Source organism: Podarcis erhardii, assembly GCF_964252035.2.
Source record: "Podarcis erhardii genome assembly, chromosome: 2".
Lineage (NCBI taxonomy): Eukaryota > Metazoa > Chordata > Lepidosauria > Squamata > Lacertidae > Podarcis > Podarcis erhardii.
Window position 1 is genome coordinate 5,497,560 of NC_138498.1, and position 25,697 is coordinate 5,523,256.

General features: G+C 45.7%; 1 protein-coding gene across 1 annotated transcript in view; it reads right to left on the minus strand.

Moving 5' to 3' along the window:
* Positions 1–25,697, minus strand: part of ESYT1 (extended synaptotagmin 1) — a 57,673-nt gene that overhangs the window by 17,467 nt on the left and 14,509 nt on the right. Inside the window, exons 2-19 of the mRNA XM_081844347.1 lie at positions 14,192–14,233; positions 13,945–14,079; positions 12,047–12,120; positions 10,939–11,011; positions 10,395–10,484; positions 9,656–9,711; positions 9,197–9,320; positions 8,937–9,113; positions 8,643–8,725; positions 8,275–8,323; positions 7,872–7,961; positions 7,101–7,193; positions 5,679–5,750; positions 5,115–5,201; positions 4,881–5,030; positions 3,940–4,092; positions 3,094–3,270; positions 1,358–1,440 (exon numbers count right to left, since the gene is read on the minus strand). Coding sequence (XP_081700473.1) covers positions 1,358–1,440; positions 3,094–3,270; positions 3,940–4,092; positions 4,881–5,030; positions 5,115–5,201; positions 5,679–5,750; positions 7,101–7,193; positions 7,872–7,961; positions 8,275–8,323; positions 8,643–8,725; positions 8,937–9,113; positions 9,197–9,320; positions 9,656–9,711; positions 10,395–10,484; positions 10,939–11,011; positions 12,047–12,120; positions 13,945–14,079; positions 14,192–14,233 — 1,808 coding nt within the window. The remainder of the gene's footprint in view (positions 1–1,357; positions 1,441–3,093; positions 3,271–3,939; positions 4,093–4,880; positions 5,031–5,114; positions 5,202–5,678; positions 5,751–7,100; positions 7,194–7,871; positions 7,962–8,274; positions 8,324–8,642; positions 8,726–8,936; positions 9,114–9,196; positions 9,321–9,655; positions 9,712–10,394; positions 10,485–10,938; positions 11,012–12,046; positions 12,121–13,944; positions 14,080–14,191; positions 14,234–25,697) is intronic.

The following is a 25,697-nucleotide window of genomic DNA, read 5'->3' on the forward strand; positions in this document are numbered from 1 at the left end:
TAAAATGGATCACTGCCTTGTCGTGGCGAAGTGGCTTGAATAACTCAGAGAAGCTATGAGCTATGCCGTGCAGGACCACCCAAGACGGACAAGTCATAGTGGAGAGTTTTGACTAAATGTGATCCACCTGGAGCAGGAACCGGCAAGCCACTCCAGTATTCCTGCCAAAAAAACTCCAGGGACAAAAGAAGACAGAGGTGCCTGGCGTGCTCTGGTCCATGGGGTCATAGAGAGTCGGACACGACTTAACAACTAAACAACAACATCATCATCATCACAGGAAACTGCCTTAAACTGAGCGAGAGAATTGCTCCATATACTGTTCAGCTACAGCTCTCCAGGATTTCAATTAGCCTGCCCTGATTCACAGGCCCAAAGGTGGGCCTGTGAGAGTGGTTTGATGCAGGGATACGAAAGAAGGATGTAATTCTAGTGCTTTCTTGGAAGCGTAAACTTACAACCCAGTCTGCAAAGCTTCACATTCAGAGCCCTGGGTCCTCCAATTCTAGTATGGTGTGGGGGGCAGGGCCTTTTTTCAGTCGAAACACTCTGGAACTTAGTTCTGGAACCTTCCCTGAGGCAGACCCTGGATGGACTGGGAGTTGGGGCTGCGTGCGTTTTCGGCACTTTTTAAGGTTGTTGATGCAGCACGTGTTTTCAGTGGCTCCCTAAAAAAAACTCAACAACCTTGGCGCCCCCTAAAAATGAGCCCAGATCCACCAGGAGGTGGGGGCTATGGAGATATCTAGGCTCCTACCTTGAATGTTCAGCTTTCATTAAGAAAACGAAGCCTAGTTGTTAAGCTAATGAAGATACAAAGACAAATGTAGAGGCAGTATTCTACCCAATCTCTGTGTAAGAAGCAAAATCCACTCCCAATTAATGAAAAGTAGCTGTATTTCACCTATAAAGCTGTAAATAAATAAATAACTATGGGTGCATCCAGATGGGGTCTTAATATTGCAAAGGAATGGTTCACATTTTGAAAGCAAGTCATTGGCAACGTTTTTCTTAAATTTTCAGAGGAAAGTATAAATCAAGATTGGCATATTGATGCCACTGGCACCATGCGGATGCTGCAAAAAAACCTCTGAATGCACGAAGAGCACCGATCGCACAACAAACGCCCATCTGGAAGCACCCTTAAATGACTTGCCTTTAGGTGTTTTCTGCTTCACTCTGATTTACTAAGGCTCACCAGTATAAATTCTGTGGCTGTGGGACTGAAGACGTCTATAGGAAGTGAGGGGAGTGCTTTTCTCCCTCCTCCCATGTCATGGGGTACTCAGGCAACTCAAAGGAAGAGAGGTAAGCATGTTTCTGGCCTGTCCAATTTTTCATTTTGCTCCAGACTTACCTTCCCAGGAAGTCGTCCTTGTCAACATCTTTGTCATATAAATCAAACTCCACGTCCTGCCCTGGGACGTTACTCACAATGACCTGGAGGATATAGCAAAGTGGGTCACAATACAGAGCCACACAAACCAGAAGCAGCACACATTCAGGGATCGACTTTAGTAGATTAAGAGTGAAAGCCAAGGTTTGTTCTGATCTTGGCTCTGAAAAGCAAACACATGCATTAGGCCAGCAATGGAAGGGGGGGGACCTGGTTTCCTGGATTCCATCCCCCACCTCTTCGAAAGGGCCTAGGTAGGGTTTCATGTTTGGCCAAATAATTGGTCAGATTAGACAATCAAACATTGGACAGCACTATGATGTGAATCAATTAATTATAAAAGACCAGACAGCAGATTTTTACGAATATTTTTAAACCATAGCTTTTATTTCTTTATCGATGGGCCAAGTTTGTGAAACTAGGTTCGAACACTGAAGAGGCTGGGTGTTAACTGAAAGAGAGAGTGAGCAATGTTTTATTGATCTGTTGCCTATTTTATCTTGCCTGATTTTTTTGGAGACAATTCTCTGCTGACATCTATCTTAGACTTCTTGGCAATGGGTGTCTGTGCATGATTCAGTAAATGAATGTGTTGTATTGTGTGTGTGTGTATAAATAACATTTTAAGATTCTTGGTGACAGATCTATATCCTCTAGGGAACAAAAGATGAAGGGCATATATTTGGGACTATTGGTTTCTATCTTTGGCTCCAGCAGGAAGTGGGATTTGGCAGGAATTCATACAGAAGCTCAATGCAAAAATATTTCACTTCAGGCTACCGGTGGCACATTGCAGAAGGAAGCTGCATGCATATGAAAGTTTGTAAATCGCTGAAGACATATCCAAGTTGATCTTTCAGATGATTTTATTATTTTGGAAGAGGGAGACAAGACATGTTGCTGTACAATGTACCATTTAGGTGGTATGACATTTGTGAGTATTTTGGTCTTAGTGGCATTTATACAGCAATGAATCCTCTATGGTAAGCTGAGATTGAAACACTGCATTTAGGTTTTATGGCTTTCCATTCTGGGGCCGTTTGTGCATCCCAAATACTCCACCCAGCTGTGAGTGAGACCGCCTGTTAATGTGGAAACTTCTATAGGTAAAGAACTTCCAGGTACGTAATTGCTAGGCAGAAGTAAAAAATGTTGAAACTGACTGACAGGCGCTCTAGACAGGGGTTGGGAGTCCAGATAATTTTTATTTTTATTATTATTATTATTATTATTATTATTATTATTATTATTATTATTACTACTACTACCCCGCCCATCTGGCTGGGTTTCCCCAGCCACTCTGGGCGGCTGGTGACTCCACCTTCCATCATCCCTGACCATACTGGTCTAGACAGCCATAGGTTCTCTATCCTTGCTCTGTATAGAACCAAGGTAAAAACCTGAACAGGCTTCATTTGGGTTTTCTACAATTTGTGTTATACTGTAGTTATTCTCAGGTGTGTGTCCAAATCAGAAATATGCAATGCTCTGTTGTGTGCTTTCCTTTCATCCATCTGATTGCAAGGAAGACATCTCAGGACCCTGTGAGTTATCAGATACTGTATCAGTTCTGTTTCAATTAAAATAATCTGACTCTGTTGCAGAACAATTCCCCATTAAACCCACCCTCCACCACCACCAGCCAAGGCCAGAAGGTCCAGCAGATCCAAGCTTGACATGTCTGCGTGCATTCTCACCTCATAGATCTCGCTCCAACGGGGGTTGAGATCCTCCTTGATGACGCGGCTACGGAACTTCTGGCCCCCCAAGCGCACTTTGACATAAGGGTCTGATTTGCCCTTTATCATCCCACCCATGAAGTTATCCTTAGCAATCAGATTCTCAGCTTCCAGCAGGTGAATGCGAATCACACTCTGAGGGGAAGATGAGAGAAAAAGAAGAAGAATTTGCCTGAGGGAACTGCAGTCATCATCCTACAAAGCAACGGGTCTCTTATCTCGCTTTTCTGGGGTCCCCAAACCATCCTAGGTTTTTATGAGAGCAACACAATAATTTTCATCACAGTAGCTGGAGGAGGCAGAAATCAATGAAGATTAGAGGTTGGAGCACCTAGCTTCTGTAATACAAGTATTTTTGCTGTAATCAAATAAAATTTCATCAAAACTCAAAAAAGCCAAGCCAAATATGAAGGGGGAAATCCATAATTTATGCAATTTATATTAAAATCTTTCATATCTTTAAAATATATAAATAAAGAACATAAAACTGGTGATTTAGAAGGGTCCTTCAACTTTGTATTATTATTTTTACTGAAAGAAGCTGAACTGTTAACTGATGAGACTATAGCATTATTATTCAGCACTATTGTTTGTGACTGGTATCTTTGTTTTAGATATTTCTGTCTGCTCCTGCTGATTTTATGAACTTCTCTGTAGCTAGTTATTCTTCTGTGGTTTTATGTATAACTCATCCTGGGATCGTAAAATCAATGAAGGGCAGGATGGACATATATAAACACAAACATTATATCATTTCCTGCTGCTGCCCAGGAAACATCAACTCTCTCAAGGAGATGACCTTACCTCAGTGCCAAACTCAGCATCTGGGCTGGCCTTGGTGGGACGAGGAGGCCTGTCAACGCTGCTTCCAACATAAGTACCCTCAGTGACATTCAGACTTCCTGGGGGGCATGGCCGGGAGTTGAGGCAAACTTCAGGGGCATCCAGATACAAAATCTACAGAAATATTGGCATACAGTGAAGCATGAGGTTAGGAAGCAAAGTCAAAATAGTTAGGAAGCATCGGCCTGTTGAAGGAAGAGGACAAAATGTAACTGCAGGGCCAGATAACAAACACTGGCATGTTTGACTGGATAATCAGTGAAGAAGGGAAACGGATAGCTCAGGGCAAGGGACCCTCTCTCAAACAGCTGGTTTTCCAAAAAGAAAATGCAGCTGGAGATTCACTCATAGATCTCCAAAGTTTTGCCTTTAGACTCCACTTGTGTTTAATGCTCAATGCTTAGTAGCCCCATGCTATATCCCAGGTCCTTTCTTCACTCCTCTGTGGCCCTGTATCACATGTCCGTAAGGCAGGGGTGGTGGACTTCTAGATATTCTAGATCATCCTTGTCCTGGCTGATGGGAGTTGAACTACATCTGGAGGGCCACAGATTCCCCACCCATGGTTCCATCTCGGGGAGAAGGGAAGGAGACAAAAAAAATCCCACAAGCAAGACCTAAGAGTAACAGCCACTCAGAAAGGCACCTGGCCTCTACCCGCAATCAAAATAGGCAGCTCATATATTCTGTAGAGTATATCTTTCCCTTCCTCACGCTTGAAAAAGAAGCTCAAAATGCTGTTTGTTTTGTTGCATTTTAAAATAAAGGACATTGAGCAGTAATTGTTAAGCTGGCACGGAAGGGTGAATAGGTGAATCATCATCATCATCATCATCATCATCATCATCATCATCATCAGAGACACAATAAGTCTTTAAATCCCCGATCGTCAAGTGTTTTACCCGCATAACGAGTTTCATGTAGATGCGGCTGTTGAGTCCAGAGTTCTCCAGCTGGAACCATTGGTCAAGAACCAGATTGTCGGCACTCAAAAGGCGGGACAGATGGATCGTGAGGGAGCCCAGGGTGGTCTGACGGTTGTCGTCTTTGACCTGCCGGAGGGTGAAAACAGAGGTTTTGCATTTCTGTGCAGGCAGAAACTATGGGAAGCATTTGGAAAAGGTGGGAGAGCCTACCTGTATATCAATGTCCTCAGTGGTTGGGTCTTGTAAGAAGAAACGGAAGGCATCATCCCAGACAGGAGAAGAAGTGTTATAGACAACCTGGTGGTGTGAGGGGGAGAATGACAGTGACAAAGTAGCAGAACAGACTGGGTACTGGGGGTAGTGAGGGCTCATATCCCCTCTGAGGCATGAAACTTCCTGGGTAACACTTTCTCTCAGTCTAACCCTGCTCACAGGGTTGTTGTGGGGATAAATTGCAGAGGGGGCAGGGGAGAAATAAACACAATAAAGAAATAAGTGTCTTACTTGTTATTAAATGATAATTAGTAAGTGGAGGTTACAGCCAGAACACCCCATCCATCCTGGCCTGTGATACAGTGCACCATGCAACAAGACCTGGATTATCATGGGATGTTACCAAACTGAGGGAAGGGGAGCTAAAACCTGCCAGGCACCTTAAGCTTGCCACCTCCGTTGTGACTGTTGCATACACCCCATCATCAGCACCCCAAGAGGTTACCCCTGGAGGTGTCCAATGAGCAATAACAGACAGACAAGAATCAATTAAGCCCTTACCTTGCTCTCACGGGTGACATCTTGAACAGAGAGCTGTACCATGGGGTTGGGCTCCTTACTGGCCTTCTTCAGCTACGTACAGGATGAGGTGAGAGAAATGATGGACACAGAACTTATCCATGAACTATACAGCCCTTAACAGGTTTATCCCAACCTATCTAAGAGGTCCCACTCTTTCCTTCTTGGCCTAAGATGGAGCTCAATGAAACATCCAGTTCCTTGGTTAAATTGTGCCAGGTGGCGACAGGGAACCCCTTGCCCGCTCCCCATGTTGCTGGACTACAAGCCCCATCATGGTACCATGCTGGCTGGGGCTCATAGGAACTGGTGTCCAACATCTCAAGGGTTGCAGAGTAAGAGCTGAAGGGCCACCAGCTCCAGCTTCACCCTCTTTGCATGAGCTGATATACAAGCAAAGGGCTCTTTCACCTTCACAGCATCAGCAAAACAAGTTTGTTTGGCAAAGCCCTTCCCTTCCTTTATTCACTCTGAGACAGAAAGGGCTCCTTATTGCCTCGCCCACATGAACAGAAACACAGGCTCTGTCACGAGTTCTTCCCTTACGAAGCTTGGCTGCTGATTTCTGAGCTCCAGTAATTTGAAGTGAACAGCACTGCTGTGTAACAAGGGGTAGCCTCTGCCAAAGCCTCTACTGCTAATTACACTGGGGAGGAGGGTTATTTTAAAGAGCCAGTTGCCCATGTCTCAGCTTGCATGGAAGTGCCAGTTTGAACCTTCTAGGCCGCCAGGTGTGAACCCACTAGTTGTTATTCTGGTGCTGCCTAATAAGAAGCCCCTAAAAACTGCCATCTGTTTATGAAGCTGGACAGCAAGAGCACACAGAAGCACATTTTTGGTGGCCCCCTTACAATTATGCAATGCTGTATGCCAAATCCCAAATATCTAAAAGCAGGTTAAATAGGGCTGCCAAGGAACTGGAGACTTGGGACTCCTTCTCTTAAGTGTAAGGTGGCTTACAATTTAATAAACAACAAGCTCCCACTTTTGCTGAAGGGAAGGGGCCATCTTAAATATTTTCTTCTTCATCAAATTTGGGAGTATGTGTAGTCTTTTCTTTAGCTGTGCACCAAGTTGGGAGGTGGGAAAAACCTATTAATACAGGAAAGGGCTAGCATTTTCAACATCTATTATTTGGAACAGGGAATGGGAGTCTGTGGCCCTTCAGATGTTGCTGGACTACAACTCCCATCATTCCTGACTACGGGAGCTGGAGTCCAACAATGAAGCACCAATGGTTCCTCATTCCTGATCAAGAAGAATATTGCAATACTTTTTTAAAAAACAACAACCACTTATATCTGTTTTGGGATATGACAAAGTAAGACATTTAAATACACAACCAATCCACCCCAACTAGAAGAGATCAGGAAGCCAGTGTCATCAAGGTTTCCGACTACTCACTGGGAGCTCTTGTGCCCTGTCCAAATAGACAACCAAGATGGCTGCTGATGGTGGTTCTGGTTTGGAGGAGACAGTTTTGTTCCACTGGAGAACCTTTAAACGGCACACAAGAAGCAAAACAAGCATAAAGTCAGCTCCACCATTTCTTCCCAAGATACCTTGCTATCTTTCACCTTGGACATCTCTCCCCATGCCATCCCAAAAAACAAACAAACTGAGGAGACACAAGCAATGGGAGACACAGATTTCTCCAAAGGATATCTTTTTATTTCCATCTCTCTTTTACTGATTTGTTCATCTGAGCCCAGACCACACAAGAGGTCCAACTATTGATTCTGCCCCTTGGTCTTCCAAGCCAGTTTCCCACAGAATCCGACTTGCCTCATGGAAACAGAACCAGGAGTCCTGATTTCCCAGCAGTAGTTACTATATGACTTGGGAGTCTGAATTTGGAATCCTCCATCCAGGGTCATTGTCCACTCCTCACATATTGCCCATTTCTGAGGAAGCTCTTCTTCAAGGAAATACCTCATAGAAAAAATGGGGGGGGGCCCTCTAGATTTGCTCAACCAACCCAAACCATCCCCCATTTTAAAAGGGTTCAGGATTAAAGGGGGTGGGTAGAACTTTGCCTGAGACCAATCAGAGTAGACAAGACTGGGCATCTTCCTGCTTTTGTCAGAAAAGCATCAACTCAGGCCCAGCCAACTCCAGACACATCTCCTGAGCTGAATTGGCCTCCAGGTCAAATTAGATCTAGGTTACACTCACCTGTTCCAGCTTAGAGATATCTGACATGAGGGTGTGCCACTCCAGGCGCAGGAGCACACGAGCCCGGCCACCATCTTGCAGAGGGAACCACTGCCAGGTGGGAGAAAGAGGGAGAGGATTAGGAGCACAGGGACAGACTTTGAATCTGAGGTACCATCACAGTTACAGCCAATGGACTCTTCCCTCTAACTATATTGCCCAGCTCTACATGATATGGCCCACTCTGCCCCCCTCACTCTGTCCCATCGCTCTTCTCATGAGAGACTTCAACAGCACCTCTTTACCAATCTATGATGAAACACCATTCTTCCTTCTTCCCCACAGATCAGATATCAAACTCAAAGGCTATCCTGTTGTCTGGCACTATGTATCAAACCAGCCCTGTCCCCTCTTCTGTGCTCACCTCCTCTAGCACACGAGCCTTGAACACCTCTCCAAAGTCCAGTTTCATCCTGAGGAAGAAAAGAAGGTGGTAACATTTGCATAAGTGCTGTCTCCTTGCTTTCAAGCCCAAGGTGCAGCAGATCAAGTGACCCTCAACCATAGAGTTCCCATCTCCTGTCATGAAGGAAAACCAATTTCCAGAGCTGGAGATGAAACCAATGACTCTGGGGCCTGAACTGGCCCTGCCTAACTCTTTAGCCCCCAAGTCCTCTCAGCATCAGAAAAAAGAGCAGAGGAGCTCCAGTTCCCCCCCTCCCCTCAGCTACTCACCCAGCTAGGTCTCACTCCCCTGACAGAGCTGGGAACAGAGCCCAGCCAGCCTCTCACCTGCCCAAGAAGTCATCCTGATCCGGGTCCTTGTCAAACAGCTCCACCTCCAGTTCCTGCCCCGGTACCTCGTGTACAATGAACTGTGGGGATAGTGAGGTGGGGGGTCAGAGCAGACACCACCTATTGTGCAGGCCGGAGGGGCCCTCTTCAGACAGAGAAAGGAAAGGAATGACAGTTGTGTTGCATGAAGAGGAAAAGCTAAGCCAGGGAGGGAGGATAGAAAGAAAGGGGGCTGAGCGTCCCCCTAAAAGTTTGCACTCAATTTTGCCACCTCAGCTGGCAGCCAATTACCTCATACATCTCATTCCACTTTGGGTTGAGGTCTTCATCAATGACTTTGCTGGTGAAGACCTGGGTTCCCACACGCACAACGGCGTATGGGTCTGACTTGCCCTCAATCATCCCTTTGATGTACTTATCCTTGGACTGCAGGTCCTTGGCCTCCCTCAGAAAGACACGGACGACACCCTGGGGGGGGGGAGAGGGATGCGTCAGGCGCAGGGCTCTGGCCCACTCACAAGGATAACCCCCTCCCCCAGGGCCTGCCTTACCCTGGGAATCGGGGAGCGTAGCTGAGCTGCTTCGTGGAGATCGGGGACCAGCGGGATGAGCAGGCGGTTGGGGAGAACCAAGAAAGAGGCAATGGAGTCCATGATCATTGTGTCAGACAATGAGCTGCAGAGAAAAGCCTTCTGTTTTAACACAGTACACACCACCCTGCCTCTTGCCCATCGCCACTGTGGAGACATCCCAGCGAATCCTCTGCATCCCCTCCAATCTCCCAGAATACCTTTCTGTCCCACTGCACCCCAGAAAGGTCTTCTCCAGCAAGACCCAGTTCTCCCACCAACCAATTCCTTCTCAAATGTTCTCACCTGTTTTCCATTGCACTCCTCACCAGTCCTATTGACTTCAGTGGAGCCAACCCCACTGGGGTTAGGGTTGAAGTCTCCCCCCTTTACCCAGAAGTTCCCCATCTCTGGTTTTATCATCAATCATCAAGCATTTACCTCAGTCCAGGAATGTCCAAGAGGTTGGTCATTCCAGTCCAGTTAATGTCCAGAGTCTGCGAAAGAAGGGAGAGGTGTGATTTAGAACCAGTTACAGAAATACTAGATGTGGGGGTGGATTTGGGTGGGGGGTTGGGAAGAAGCAATTGGGACTGAAGATATCCAGGTTCAAATCTCCATTCAGCCTTGAAGCCCACTGCGTGACCTCAGGCCCCTCACCATCTCTTTCAGCCTAACCTACCGCACAAGAGCCTTGCGAAACCACCCAGAGCTCCTTGGACAAATAAATAAATTCAATTAATAACTCCTGTGGGGTTTGTCAAAATTACTTGGGAGATCTCACAGCTGCAAAAATGCATGGATCCTCCTGTACTTCATTTTAATAAGGGACTTTGCCAGTTGCAAACCAAGACTTCTACTCATGTGCAAGACATCTGCACTGGAATGACCGGCCCCTTGAATGTAGGAACTGATTCCGCTGCATGTTTTTAGGGAGACAGCATGAAAATTCTGCCTATGGTGTTGTTACCTGCGGCTGTAAAAGCTTTCATCAAAGTGGGGGTGGGCAAGTATCTAGCTTTTGTGGTCTCAAGAGATGCGCTTGAAAAGTACTGATAATAATCAAAGAGCAGTTGCACAACATTTCCATAATGAGGGATTTGGCTTCAACATTAAGCATAGGCCAGTGCCTCTTCTCAACATTTGGAAAACCCAGAACAGGACGTGGGAGAAAACTTACCGGACGACGGATGAAGAACATGGTGAGCGCCCCGACAATTGGGACGTCCCCAATGAGGGGCTCCAAGATGACCCGCAGCATGCCGTGCAGCTGAGAAAAAAAGAGAAGGTTGAGGTCGGATTCTCAGTCAGTGCTGCTTTAGTCATTTATCATATTCCTGTGCTCTGGGACAACATGCGGCTTCTTGAAGGGAAGGGAAGGGGCGCCCAAAGATTTCTGCTTTTAATTACCAGGAGTAATTAGGGAGACCTTCATCACTGCCTTCCTGCAGCTGCAGTGCTTTCTAAATAGTAGCTCAAAGGAATTAAGGAACTGGGTGCAAATGATACCCTTTCAAGGAAGGCCATGGATAAGAAGGAAGGCCAGCGGTTGCTGGGAGCTTGGACTGATCCTTTGCCGTGGCAAAGGGGAAGTTCCTTGGGTTAAAAAGGAAGAAGCCAAACAGTCCCTAAAAAGAACGAGGTCCCAAATCCATTACTGGGAACCGTATCAGCCTCTGAGATTTCTGGCCTACCTTTATGAGCCAAAATCAGGACCACCTTACCTGCATGCCTTTCACCCCGGCCTTGCAGAAAAATTTCTTGACCTCCACATCAATCTGGACGTCACCCACATAGCTGTGTTACAGGGAGGGAGAAGAAGAGAAGAGTTTGGATTTGATATCCCGCTTTATCACTACCCGAAGGAGTCTCCAAGCGGCTAACATTCTCCTTTCCCTTCCTCCCCCACAACAAACACTCTGTGAGGTGAGTGGGGCTGAGAGACTTCAGAGAAGTGTGACTGGCCCAAGGTCACCCAGCAGCTGCAGGTGGAGAAGCGGAGACGCGAACCCGGTTCCCCAGATTACTTAACCACTACACCACACTGGCTCTCGAGGAGAGAGAGCAAAAGACCAGCATGAGGCTCCCAGAAACCAAATAAAGCCATAAGACACTGCAAGAATGAAACACCAAGGCCCTAAAAGGAAACAGTTCCCCCCTTAATCTCCACCCACCCCGTTGGACCATTTTTTCAGGGGTTGTTGATTTTGTATGCTCTCCTGTCCCACCCTGTCCCTCTCTGTTGGCCAGGAAGAGTGTGGGGAAGAGGTACTGCAGATATCCAGCATGGTCCGTAAATGCAGCAGGAATGAGTCTCTGGCTCTGGATAGGAAGAAGCATTATCTTCACCCAAATCAGAGCCTCACAGCAGAGCAACTGATTCTCCCTTGTCTCTCCCTTGCAAGTGACTTGTCTCTTTAAAGGAAAGTGAGCTGTGACAGGGCCAGTGGGATTGCAAAAAAGGAAAGGGACATAAGAACACAAGGAGGCCCCCACTAGATCAGCTCACATCCAGTGTTTTGTGCCAACGTTGGCCAACCTGGCGCCTCTGGGAAGCCCACAAGCAGGGGATGAGAACAATAGTGCTCACACCTTCCCTCTGCAATGCAGCTCAACCTCCACAGTGCAGGACAAAACTTGCCCTCAGATCATGTGCTCTTCCAGGAAAGAGTGTAGAAAAATGCTCAGGTACCAAAATGCAGCTTGTCAGAGTGACAAGTGCTTTGTGGGCCATTCAGTAAAGAACAATCAGCTCCCCCCCCGCCCCTCCCGTCTTGATTCTGCTCCATTTATGAAGCTAACACAGCAACATAAGAAAACCTTAGAACTTACCTAATGTTTAGGTCCAGCAAGATTTGCTTCTTGTTCAGGCCAGTGTGAACCTTAACTCCAATGACCTTGAGGGGCTAGGAGCAGAAGAAGAGTCGTTGTTTAAGCAAATAAAAATAAAAATACAGTGGTGCCCCGCAAGACGAATACCTCGCAAGACGAAAAACCCGCTAGACAAAAGGGTTTTCCGTTTTTCGAGGCGCTTCGCAAGACGAATTTCCCTATGGGCTTGCTTTGCAAGACGAAAACGTCTTGTGAGTCTTGCGAGTTTTTTCCCTCCCCCCCCCTTTTTCTAAGCCGCTAAGCCGCTAATAGCCGCTAAGCCGCTAATAGCTGCTAAGCCGCTAATAGTGCTAATCCGCTAAGCCGCTAATAGGGATGCTTCCCAAGACGAAAAAACCGCTAGACGAAGAGACTCGCGGAATGGATTATTTTCGTCTTGCGAGGCACCACTGTAGACTAAAACAAGGGAGGCAATGCCCCAGCAATCTCTGTTAAGGCAAACAGATGGTCCGTGGATATCAAAGATTTGCCAAAGATATAGATGCCTCTGGGATAACCCTCTGATCCCTCTTCCAAGACACTGCTGCCGCTCAGTGGGTCAACTGAGACCCACCAAGAGGTAAAATGGTTTTAGAAGGACTGAAATTAGGCTCCTGCACATTTCTGGCTCAGCCAATAATGAGAGGGCAGCTCTGGTTCAGGCTCAGGTGTGGGCAACCCAGGCTTTGGCTTGGGCTCGGTGGTGGGACTCGGTGGGCTCAGCAACTTTGTGCCTGGATTTTTACCTCTTGAAATATGGCAACCCTAAGGTTAGAGGACCAGGAGCTAGGGAACATTAGCCAAGAGGGAGAAACACAGAATTAGGTTAGATCCCTGTAACGTGAACAATTGACAGTACTGCCCAGCCACCCCAGGGAACCTGAGCTTTCAACAACATTCATCAAAGTCACAGAGACCAGAAAACTTCATTTAGAAATAAAAGAAGCTTTAGTGCATTAGCTGAAATGTTGTTGCTACTTAAACACCTTGGATACAGGCCCACGGCGCAAATTTGGATAACACTAGTTAGATTATATGCATACGTGTTTCTGGGCAAATGAAACTGGGTGATTGGGGTCTCCACCAGCATGGAGCTTTACAGTGCTTCCAGCAAAAGGGTTGTAAGTAAGTAAGTAAATAAATAAATGGAAAAGGGGCAGAAGAGCTAGAGCCCAGCACAAAGGACCTTGGATTTGAGTAAGGAGGCCCTACCCACCCTAACAACACCCCTGCAAAAAGGCAGCGTAATAAACACAATATGTATATTAATAAAGCACTGGCTTCTGTTCTAGAAACTAAACCCTCCAACAAACACACAACAATCACAGAACTGCAAAACATATGTAGCTCTAACTTAAATGTGGAAGCTGGAAGGAAATAAATAAGATAGTGATGATAAGACTAGGATGGAAAGGCAAGATATGAGATTGTTTGTGGTCCTTGGCCCATTAATAATGAATCACCACCACCCCAGGAGTAAGTATAATGATTACGCAGCAGAATGATTGGATTCACAAAATCTTATTATTGGATTTTCCGCAGCGATACAAAATGCAAGACCATAAAATGTTGCTGCAGGATTATAATGTAAGGTTTCGAATGAACTAAGAAAAAATGTACAGACTACTGCTAGCATCCCAATAGGTGAAAAAATCCATGGCACTAGCAATGCATTAAAAAAAATATCATTCAGTGCTTTCAATAAATACTAGCCCAAGGTGTGCCGGGGGGGGGGGGAGGAAACCCTCTGCACATATGGGATGAAATCTAATTATTTCTTTCCCCTTATTTATGGACTTGTCCCCTGGAGCATGACCTCCCTTAATATTTTCACCAATTATTTTTCAGCTGACAATTACCTTCTCTCCCATGTCAACCTTGGTGAATGTAAAGGTCTGCAAATGGGTGTTGGAGGCTCGGATGCTTGGAGCAATGTTTTCCACCAACAGCTTCTCCATGTATTGGCCAAAGAAGGGCCAAGCCTGGGCCAGGATCTACCATGCCATGGGGTAAGCAGGGAGGGAGAGGGAGAGAGAGAGAGAGATGTTAGTACTGTCATGATGCTGCCATGGTCGGGCAGGAACAATTCAGCCGACTGAATCTCACCTTGTTGAGCCATTCAGCTTTTTCAACATCTGGGAAACTGACCTAGATAAAAGAAAATATATATATAGATTAGCTCCTGTTGCAAGGGACCCACCTGCTGTGGGTTCCTAGACACACTAGGACAGTGTTTCCCAACCTTGTGCCTCCAGCTGTTTTTGGACTACAATTCCCATCATCCCTTGCCACTGGTCTTGCTAGTCAGGGATAATGGGAGTTGTAGTTCAAAAACAGCTGGAGGCACAAGGTTGGGAAACACTGCACTAGGAAATACCTCCCTCATTCCCGCAGAGAGAGAGAGAGATTGTGCATCACTCTTAAGCAAGATCACTTTCGCAAGAGGAATTGGTGAGACTTTACTATAGAAGAGTCAGTGTAGTGTGGGGCAGGGGGAAGGGAACCTCAGGTCTTGGGGCCCAATGTGGCCTCCAGGTTTATCTGGTCCTTGGGACCCTCCTCCCCAGGACACAGCCCTCCCTGACCCACATCCTGCCTTAGTGCCTCTGCCTGGCAGGACTGTGCCCTTGAACTGCAAATGGCTCTTGTTGTCTGGATGGGAGGGATGTGTGTGTGTCTATGATGGGTGGACTGAGGAGGCTGGGCTTCAGATCCTGGTTTAGCCATGAAGATCAAAAGGTGCCCTGGCTTAGCCACCCTCTCTCTTCCTGATCTCTAACACAGGGTAAAATGGGATGACATCCTTTGGGCTTCTTGAAGGGCACATTACAACTACGAACCGTGAAAGAGAGGACAATTTGGGTATCTGGTGCAGGAAGGAGCACCGTAAAATTCCCAGCATTTTTTTTAAAGCAAGTTGCAGTATTTAGCAATACAAGTTCTCAACAGTTGGCTACAGTATTTCAAAGCATACACCATAACATTCCGCTAGCAATGACAAATTGAGCCACCCACAATTCCACTTCTTGACCACCGGCTAAAAGAGGTATCAACTCACTCTTTGAAACTTTTAAGATTATCGCTAAAACAGCAAACCTGAACTTAATTCAGTGTATTCACGCATAGAGCTGTGTTGCTGCTGACTCTGAAACCTCCAACACACCAGATCCCCTCTATTGGCTGACGTTACGCAGTTTAGAAGCCTTTCCACACAACAGACTCATGAACAAACAGGAGGGTTATCAGAAAAACATGTCACAGAATAAAGGCAGAGCTCCAGATGGGGGATCATGAGTCTGGAGTTCAGACCCTTGGACCATATTATGAGACAGCTCTGCTCTTAGTCATTGTCCATCATGTCAGCTGTTCAGTGGAGCAATTTTGGGGGAGGCAGAACTCGAAGAGGACCACAAGGCTGGAGTTCAGACCCTGGGATGATAGGATGAGCCATTGCCACACTTAGTCATCATTCATCCCCATGTCAGCTGTTTGGTGAAGCAATTCTATATTTGACCGTGCATTTTCTTAATCCGCTTACTCAGAATTGAGTGGGGTGGAATTGAAGAGGAGCGGCTGCAAGAGATTCTTTGAAATCCTGCAGGGCGGGTGGGTGATGGGGGACATAAGGAAAACAGCTGATCTTCCGGCCACGGTTATCAAGCACACGCCCGCCCTCTTCCTCGGGAATCATGCTACTGGCAGCTTGAGCACAGCCTGCAGTTTCTTAGAGGGTGTGAGCCCTCTGCTATGCGCAAGTATATATGCGCAAGTGAGAGAGAGGAGGAGGAGAGGCCTGGCACATTACATATGGTACCCGGTGTGGAAAATTTCTTGCCACCCCCACCCCCCACCATTGATATAATTTTTTTTTGCCTGCAAAAAATGGTTTTACGTTATTTCATATTTTCTTACAAAGGAATAATAATAATAATAATAATAATAATAATAATAATAATAATAATAAACTTTTATTTATATCCCGCCCTCCCCAGCCGAAGTCGGACTCAGGGCAGCTAACATCAGATACAAAACATTGGTATAAAATCAAACAATAATTAAATTACCTCCTAAAAACATGTCAAAATCAAATTAAAGTCTAATTAGATGGCTTTCCACAGGGTTAGGGTTGGGAACAGTAAGTGCTCCACTGAATTGAAATTTCAGCCTTCACGACACAGGAAAACGGCCAAGTAAACAGCTATTTTCATGGAGGAGGGTCACGATATTAACAGATATGCATGAAATTTCATATATAGCTATATAATCCCTAGTGTAGTAAGATTTGGAGCTGGCATTTTTTTAAAAAAAGTTTTTTATGAACTGCCCTAGTAGGGCAGTTAATAGTTCCTTGATAATTTGTCACCCCCCTCCAATGATGGAACCTGGGACGCCCCCCCCTTCCTACGCCCCCGATTACAGGTGCCCTATTCAGAGCTCAGTTGTTAGTGACTAGATTGTCACATGAAACTAAGCAGACACGTATGAACCTAATTGGAGGAATTTGCCACTCACTAAGGTCATCAGTGGAGGCCCTCTTATGTGCTCCATCAATCTGTGTGGGGCTGGGATCAGGGACAAAGACGGAGCTTCTGAACTCCCTCCCCAGAGGGACTCACCTTGCCTCTTTTCTTTCTGCCAGGTGGAAAATACCTTTCCTTTCAAATGATAATGATGTATGCCTAGGGTTCCTGGACATACCCGGAATACTGCAGTTGGTAGCAGTGTCCAGGTAAAAATTGGCAAGATGTTCTGAAAAATCCGGATTTTCACTGTTTTAAATATGGTAACCCTATATATAGAGGGACATGGGTGGCGCTGTGGTGTAAACCACTGAGCCTTGGGCTTGCGATCATGAGGTCAGCGGTTCGAATCCCCGCGACGGGGTGAGCTCCCGTTGCTCAGTCCGTGCTTCTGCCCACCTAGCAGTTCAAAAGCACGTCAAAGTGCAAGTAGATAAATAGGTATCACTCCAGCGGGAAGGTAAACCGCATTTCTGTGTGCTGCTCTAGTTTCACCAGAAGCAGCTTAGTCATGCTGGCCACATGATCCAGAAAATGCCGACAACCCCAGAATTGTTCAGACTTAACTGTCAGGAATCCCTTTACCGTTACCCTTTTAACCCTATATATGCCAGCCCTGCTTTAACCTTCTCTGATTGTGGCTTGTTAATGCTTGTTAATGCTAATGTCTTCCTGCTGTTGCTTTCGTTAATCAGGATGCTGGGATTGTAATGGTCTTTCCCAGCTTCTGTTTTATGATGCCTCAGTCATTGTGAATGATATCTCATTCTACTGCTCTTGTTCTGCTTTTTTGAAAAAAAAAATCTGGTTGTTTTCTAAAAGACTGAATTTAAACATACTAATGTGAACAAGAAAGCAAATGGAAAATTAATTTATTCTCCCAATTTTATCTTCTCCATTCCCAAAAGATGAACTTCAAAGACACACCAACTCCTCATTATCAATGGCTCACACCGAACAAAGCGATCTGGCACTTTCATATAGCAAGTACATGTTATTTTGGGACGCAGTATCACAGGAAAACCACATCATTTCCAACAAACTTCATACCGGTAAGTTTGAATGAGAAATATTTTTGTTTTGTTTTGTTTTAAGCTATAGATGCATTTGAGAAGTTTCATAGGAGAATGGTGGAAATACATGGCTGAGATATGAATCGGCATCAGTTGATGCACATGCACAAGAATGCATCCTCCTGCCTTTTTTCTTCAACTGTGAAGAAAAGCTTAAGTACACATGAGTAAGGTTGCACCTGATGAAGTCCACAGAAATTCCAGTGTTGGAGCACGTATGTAGGAGAAGAAACAGCCCCAGACCTCCTTGCCTAACACTAGAAGTCTCCCACACCCTGCCGCTATTCCACAGCGCATTCCTCTTCAAAGTCTGGCCCAAACTCCTTTTTGTCCCCCTCAGAGATTTCTATTTTTTTAAGTGAAGATTAAAATGAATGAGGAACTAGCATGTGGAAGCAAAGCAAATTCCTTGACACAGAATGTGGATCACAGTAGTGCAGAAATTGAGGTGTCCCTATCTACAGCGCAGGAAGCACAAAGCTTTCAATTACTCAAGTAAAAATTGTTGTGGGGTTTTTTTGGGGGTGGGGGGAGAACAAGCAAGCAGATGTCGTCAACCTTTGCCTCCCTCTTGACATGATTTTTAAAAAGCTATTGTATAGAATGGTAAAGACTGAGTTTTCTTGTCCATGACTACCAAGGAAGTACAAGCTGAAGTAAAAATAAAAAATAAAAAATCAATTGTTCCACAATTGTGACAATCATTAGGCAATGAAGGAGTGCAGACTTCATGCAATGCTGGAAAAACAGATTATAAAACAACAATGGATGAATTAAGTCTGCCTCATACAGAGAGAAAAGAAATGATGGGATGATACCAGAAATCTGCTTCAGTGACGCAGAACAACTCCTGCCTCTCTGCAGACACCTGCTCTCTATTACTCCCACTCAGCTAGGCTTTTGCACTCCTGTGCGGTGCCTGGTTCACTGCAGCCAACTTCAGTTAAATTGCCATGGTAACTAACACAAACAGGAATGGCCTAGCACAACAAGGCCACAACCACAAGCTCCACCACCCTTAGTCGGAAACCCACAGCCAGTGAAAATGAAAGCAGCCAGTTTCCCCCATCCACTCCACTTCCGTGTAATTTCAGATTATTTTTTAGAACTAGGACTCGTGAACCCTATATTTTGGTTTCCAAACAGTTAAAGAACAATGTTCAAAGTATTAGAAGCAAACCACAACTGTGGGTGGGGAAACGGATATGTTGCCTTACTCATTCAGATTTACCTGGAGCCACCTATTTTGCACAGACCCTGAACTCTTTCATTCTTGCTCTCTGCTTTTGATACAGCAGGCAACACAAGTAGGGACTGATGTGTGAAAGATGCAGCTCAATTTCCACCCACCACCACACAAAAAAGTTCACTGTTGGTCTGGAGCACAGCTCATATTTATTCCGTATTTACATTCCACTGTAGCCTTGAAGCAGCTCACACAATTTTTTACACCATTAAGAAGGTCAAGAAAAGCAATGTCAAAAGAAGAGTTTGCCCTAAACCAGGGATGGTGAACCTTTGGCCAGCTAGATGTTGCTGGGATCCCTGGCTGTAGACCAAGCAAGCTGGGACTAGTGGGAATTAAGAGTCCAACAACAGTTGAAGGGCCATGCAGGTCCCCCATCTCTGCCCTTAAACCTTCCACAAATAGCACCCCACACCAGCAGGGCCCTCACAGAGGGGCAAGGCGCAGAGTTTCCCATCAGGAAGTGGTCCTCTGGTCAGTGGATGGGAGCTCCGGGCTGTCCTTCAGCTCCTTCTGTAGCCAGCTGCAATGGGGGTTCTCCCCAGGAAAGAAGAAATAAGAAGGAGCAAGCTGGAGAGTCAAGCTGGTATCTAAGGCAGTGGTGCATTTCCAGCCCAGAGGACCTAATTTATATCAGACCATCAGATACAGAACAGTGTGGTGATTAAGAATGCAGTGCAAAAGCTGTGTTGCTTTTTATTTATCTTTAAATAGCTCTCATGCCAACTCTCAGTCTGCCTTTTTGAAAAAGCATATGGATTGTAACTGGGAGAGGCTGTGTGGCTCTGTCAAAAGTGGTTGTGGGTCTTATTTCCACTGCTGCCTAAAATGTACAGATTTATGAAAATGATGCTTTGAGGACTCGAGTTGAGATAAACTAAATCAATGCTTGGAGAGCACACTGATAACGGTCAGAATAGCCCATACTGGGGTCAGATCACTGGTCTTTAACTGGTGGGTCAGAACACACTGCCAGGTCACAGGCTGGTCGAAGGAGGGTTTGAACAGCAGCACAACTCCCATCTGTCAAAGAATTAAGAAGCCCCCCCCCCCTTTCAATGCAGGCTTGAGTTAAAAGCAAGCCCCAGTTTGAAGACCTTTAAGTCTACTGGGCTAGATGGATGGTATTCAGCATCAAGTACCTTCATGACTCAGTATAGTAGTTTCATGTGCTCCCAGGAAAATGGGCAAGGGGAGGTGAGGAAGAGAATGTGAAGAGGGCAGCAGAGATTCAGTCCCTTTTGCCCACCTGGGGAAGCTGTATCACTCCAATATAAGAAAAGAGGTTCTCCCTTGTGTGTGCTGTCCCATCATGGCCCCTGAATGTACAGCAGCTACTCGAGGTCAATTTGCTCTCTATAATATTGTCAAGAGGAGAACTAGGACGGGAGCAAGTCAATAGACGCTTTTATCCTCTGGACAAAAGGGACCTTATGTTCTTCTGCATGGGTGTGAGGCCTTCAGCAGTACACAATGCAAGCAGCATGGCCAGCCAAACTTTTACAAAGGAGGCTGCATGTATCCCCTTCCCTGGCTGAGTATGCTCCTCGCTCTTATCACAGCTGCCAGCTGGGGGAGTACAGTTGTTTTTCGGGCTGTCATCCATGCGCCTGCAGTAATTTCTCTCTCTCTTTTAGATCTATAGAGCAATAGAAGAAAACCACACTGTCCTTGGGCGAGGGAGGAGCCAGCAATCCTGGCTCCTTAAGCCAGAAGGGAACATCCCTGGGCAGCTGTTTCCGCTTCCTCTCTGTGCAGAGAAATAGTAAGGTTGCAGGCGGGAAGCGGAGGGGGGTAGGAAAGAGAGAGAAAAGACCAAGGACAGAAAGGCTTTTTACAGCACTGCTTATTTAAGATAACCTGCTGCAGACATTCAAGGACAGATGATACAACTGCAGCTCAAAGGCAAGCCATCTACATCACCATACAAGCCCATAATGCTTATTTCTCAATAGCTGGGTGATTTATTTTAACCCAGTGGTTTTGTACCCAGTTTACCCACTTCCTCCTTCCATAGTAATCAGGGCTCTGTTATTTCTGTACTGTGTGTGTGTGTGGGCAGGAGCTGACAGGAAAATCACCTGCTGTTTTGGTTTTAAGACGCATCATATTTGCATGCATGCACGCCAGATATGTGCCACTACTGGGCACAGCTAAACACACCAGACGGTGTGCAACACCCAGAAGGGAGAGTGTGTTGAAAATACGCTTGTGTTGCAGATGGCAAAACAGGCATTAAGTACACAAGATTAAGGAAATGAAAAACAGGAGAGGGTCAGAGGTCTTCATAAAGGATTGCAGAATGTTTGTTTAAAGAAAATACTGTTGAACTACTGATATAGAAGTGGGAAAGGGAGATACGAGGGTTAGGGATAGAGGGGGCTGCCAGACATGCTTCTTGATAGCAGCAAGATCCTCCTTGGCAGTAAGACTAGCACTTTGGAAATAAAGCACCCAGACTTTTGCCACGGGGATGAACAGGGCCAGCATTAAAAGGCCCTCTCTTCTCAACAAGGCAATTTGCATGGGGATCACATCTGGAGTTTGGAATGCACTGATTTTCATGTTAAGTCCTAGATCATGAAACACAGTTGGGGCCGACCCACCTATGAGACAATTCATACCCCCTCCTTGCTCCTGATGTAGCCCTTCATTCTCCCCTTCTTCCCTGACAGGAATGGAGGAGGGGTGCCATTTTGTGGTTCGCCTCAGGTGCCAAAATGTATTGGGCTTGTCCTGAACACAGTATCCACAGTTTTTAGGTGCTGTGTGAGATGAACTGGTGGGACACCCTGTTCCCCACCCGTGGCACATACAGAGGCAGAATGGAAACCAATCACATGACAACAGCTCTCTTCCATTATCTTGAAACACTTTCAAAGAGACGGTAGCAGTCTTTCACTGTTGCTGTTGGGGCTGAGAAAGAAACAACCCTGGATATCAAAGCCGAATCCCAACAGAATTAAAGTATCCCCTCTCCCCTTATTTAGAAGTATTTATAGCCTCACCTCAATGGGACGCGGGTGGCGCTGTGGGTAAAACCTCAGCGCCTAGGGCTTGCCGATCGCATGGTCGGCGGTTCGAATCCCCGCAGCGGGGTGAGCTCCCGTCGTTCAGTCCCAGCTCCTGCCCACCTAGCAGTTCGAAAGCACCCTTAAGCGCAAGTAGATAAATAGGTACCACTTTATAGCGGGAAGCTAAACGGCGTTTCCGTGTGCTGCGCTGGTGCCGGCTCGCCAGCTGCAGCTTCGTCATGCTGGCCATGTGACCCGGAAGTGTCTTCAGACAGCGCCGGCTCCCGGCCTCTTAAGCGAGATGAGCGCGCAACCCTAGAGTCGGACATGACTGGCCCGTACGGGCAGGGGTACCTTTACCTTTACCTATTGCCTCACCTACTCACCAAAGTTCTCAAGGCAGCTGTAAACCCAGTTCAATACACCCTAAAACAGACAACGGTACAATACAATACACAAAAGTGTGCATATATAAATCTGACCCCCAGTTCCCCCAGGTGGAAAAGAGTCACCCCACAGCTTAGCAAGAAAAGATCTGGAGAGAGCAGGCCAGGGGGGTGAGAGAAGGACTGTTTTCTGTCACCTCAGAGCACCTGATTAATGTGTTATTCCAATTAAACATGAGTCAAAGGCAGAAAGCACACAGAGAAGCAGCGAAGAGAGGAAGGGCCATCTGCTTCTGGGAAAGGAAACTAAGCAACACTCAAGCAAAGGGATAGCAAGCCGGAGCTCCATCAACCTATTTATACCAGAATAATGCAGAATCAATGCATGACGCTCAATAAATATAAAAAGCACGCGGTTAAAATCAAGCCTCATTCCTTTTCTCGTAACACACATACACAGAGTTCCCACTGTGGATTTGTGTATCACTTGGAGGACGTATTGTTCTCCAAAAGCTCACCACTTGAAAAGAGTAGGTCAATTTGTAGGCATTCCAGCCAAACATTTTAAGCATCAAGCTGTAGCACCTGCTCCTAAATGGGTGGTGAAAAAGAGGAAGAGGAAGAAGAAGAATTTTGGACTTGATATCCCGCCTTTCACTCCCTTTAAGGAGTCTCAAAGCGGCTAACATCCTCCTTTCCCTTCCTCCCCCACAACAAACACTCTGTGGGGTGAGTGGAGCTGAGAGACTTCAGAAAAGTGGGACTAGCCCAAGGTCACCCAGCAGCTGCATGTGGAGGAACGGAGATGCGAACCCGGTTCACCAGATTACGAGTCTACCACTCTTAACCACTATACCATGTTGGGTTAACACAGCAGAATGCCAACTCTCAAGCACTGAGGCAAATACAAAAATGCATGTAGCTTACAAAGTGTTTGACTCGAGCACACATCTCTGTTTGCCATTTGTCCCCTGAAAGAACAATATATATTTTTTTTAATCAGAACATTCGCAAAGCTTCTCTATCTGGTTGGCTGGAAGCAATCCTTACTCCTCACAGGCAAGCAGCTACTTGAAGGCTGCCCTCATGTTAATTCCTGCTTGTGTGCATGAATGGCATGTGTGGCAAAAGAGCAACACAGAGACAGGGAGACACACTCCACTTGAAGAGTCAGGCCACTGGTCTATCTAAAGCAATACTGTCTGCACAATGTCTGGAAGATGCTCTCCAGGCTTTCAGACAGGAGACTTTCCAAATCGTCCCAGGGGGGGCCAGCAATTCAAGCCAGGACCTTCTGCACACAAAGCCGGTGTTCTGCCACTGAGCTATAACACCTCCTCTGTGAACTCGGATGGCAGAGGTCTAGTTTGTATGTGCAGGAGAATCAAGCAATAGGGCCTTTCCAGACTGTGCCACCCCGAGCTGCAGGTGGGCATCTGCATACTTGAAAGTTGCCCCGTAAAATAGAAACAATTTGCTCATAGAAAAACAATAGTCCAGGGTCATTTCTCTAGAACACTTGTGTGCTGTCCCCGGCTCCCAGAGCCAGGGTGTACACCGGCAAGACTTTTAAGACTTTTTAGTTGAAAATGGAATGTGTGCCCTAAAATACAATCCCCCTGTGGCTGCATATTATAATAGGCAGATCAGGAGTAGAAGACGAGCTGTTTTTCAGTTAAGCCTGTCCATTAATTATCTTCTCACTGGGAAAATACCAGTAAGTTTCCAAAAACCTCAGAGTTTGCTAGAATAAAGTATTAAAAAAACTGCTATAGTATTTCATAAGCCAAACCTGGGAATAGACTAACATGCAGCAATTTCTCTCTTCCCTCTTCTCCAACTTAACACACAACAGCCACAAGCTTTCTCATTGCATTCAGGCAGCAGCACTTTATTCTGTTTTCCCGACATTTCCTCACCTGAACATTTTCATGTTGTGTGTGTGATCTTTCACATAACATACAAACCACTTCTGAAAAACTAGCAGAGTCTATCAGGAGTTTAGCACTCATTTCAGGATATTTGCTCCCCCCCCCCCCCGCAACATTTGCAACCCTGTTAACCTGGAAAATCACTAGGAGTTTTTACGTTGTAATTTCAAGCAATGAAATTTCATGCAATGTTCAGCATATAGTTATTTCACACCATTTAAAACTTAGTGTGACATGGTGGCATACATCAATCAAAGCTCCATAAAGCAACAGGCAATGCAGTGTAGAAGGAAGGTTAGAATCCGGGATAGAAAGCATTAGTATTATAATCAGGAAAACGAACACAATAATTCCCATGTCTGAATGCACCCACTGATTAGTTATGAGATACAAAAGACATTTTGACCCAGTGAAGCCCTCACTAATGGAAGGGGAGGGCAATTTTATCTATCTCCAACCCCCCCCCAACAGCCCCTCCTACTGCCCCCCCTCTCTTTTTTTGAGAAATAAATATTTACCGGTAATTGTCTGTGGTCTCGGACTCTTACTACCAACTACTACAGATGTTATTCGAATGCTACAACAGAGTTTAGACTGCGACAACTGTTTTTCAAATATATTTTAACTACTTCGCACTTTGAAATAAATAAAAGTTTTGGTTTATTTTTCATTTTTTCAGATAGATTATCCAACTCCGCATATTCAACCAGTTTTTGAGTCCATTCTATCCTTGAAGGAACTTTGTCACTATTCCAATTTGATGCAATAAGCATCCTGGCAGCCACTGTGGCATAAAGGAAGATCTCTCTTATGTTTTTAGGAATATCCGAATCTTTGAGTCCCAATAGGAAAGCTTCTGGTTTTTTTCAAAAAGGAATATTTACTGCCTCTTAACCCTCCAGAGCAGATTGTAATGGTAGTGGGGGGGGGGAATGACAGGAATTGCAGGTGGGAGGAACTGGGATAATTGGCCTTCCCTCACCCTTCTGGGTCAAAAGCCCCTTCATGAACCAAAAGAGTGTTCTACAGTTGCTTAATACCTCTCAGCATGAGAGACTGAACTGATTATTTGCATCTGAGTCTCCCTTGTAATGTTTTGTTTTGATTATCTTGCAATGTTCTACTACTTGATTATTTAAGCCTGCTGAGAGATTGCCTTGGAAATGTGAAGAACAGAAATGATCTAAATAAATAAACCTGGTATACTTAAATTGCCCACCAAATTTTGGCAACCAGCTTGGTTGCAGGGAGAGGAATAACCCAACTAAATGCAACAGTGCAATGCTGAAGATGGTTCACAAAGACTGCATCCCAGCCTCCTCCTTTTAACTCTGCCCCACAGCTATTAAAATAAATAGAAAGTTTGTCCAGGTCCACTTCCAAACCGGCTGGGCTTGTTCTGGGACTGAATAACTTGTCAAGATGTTTGCTTTCCTAAATGA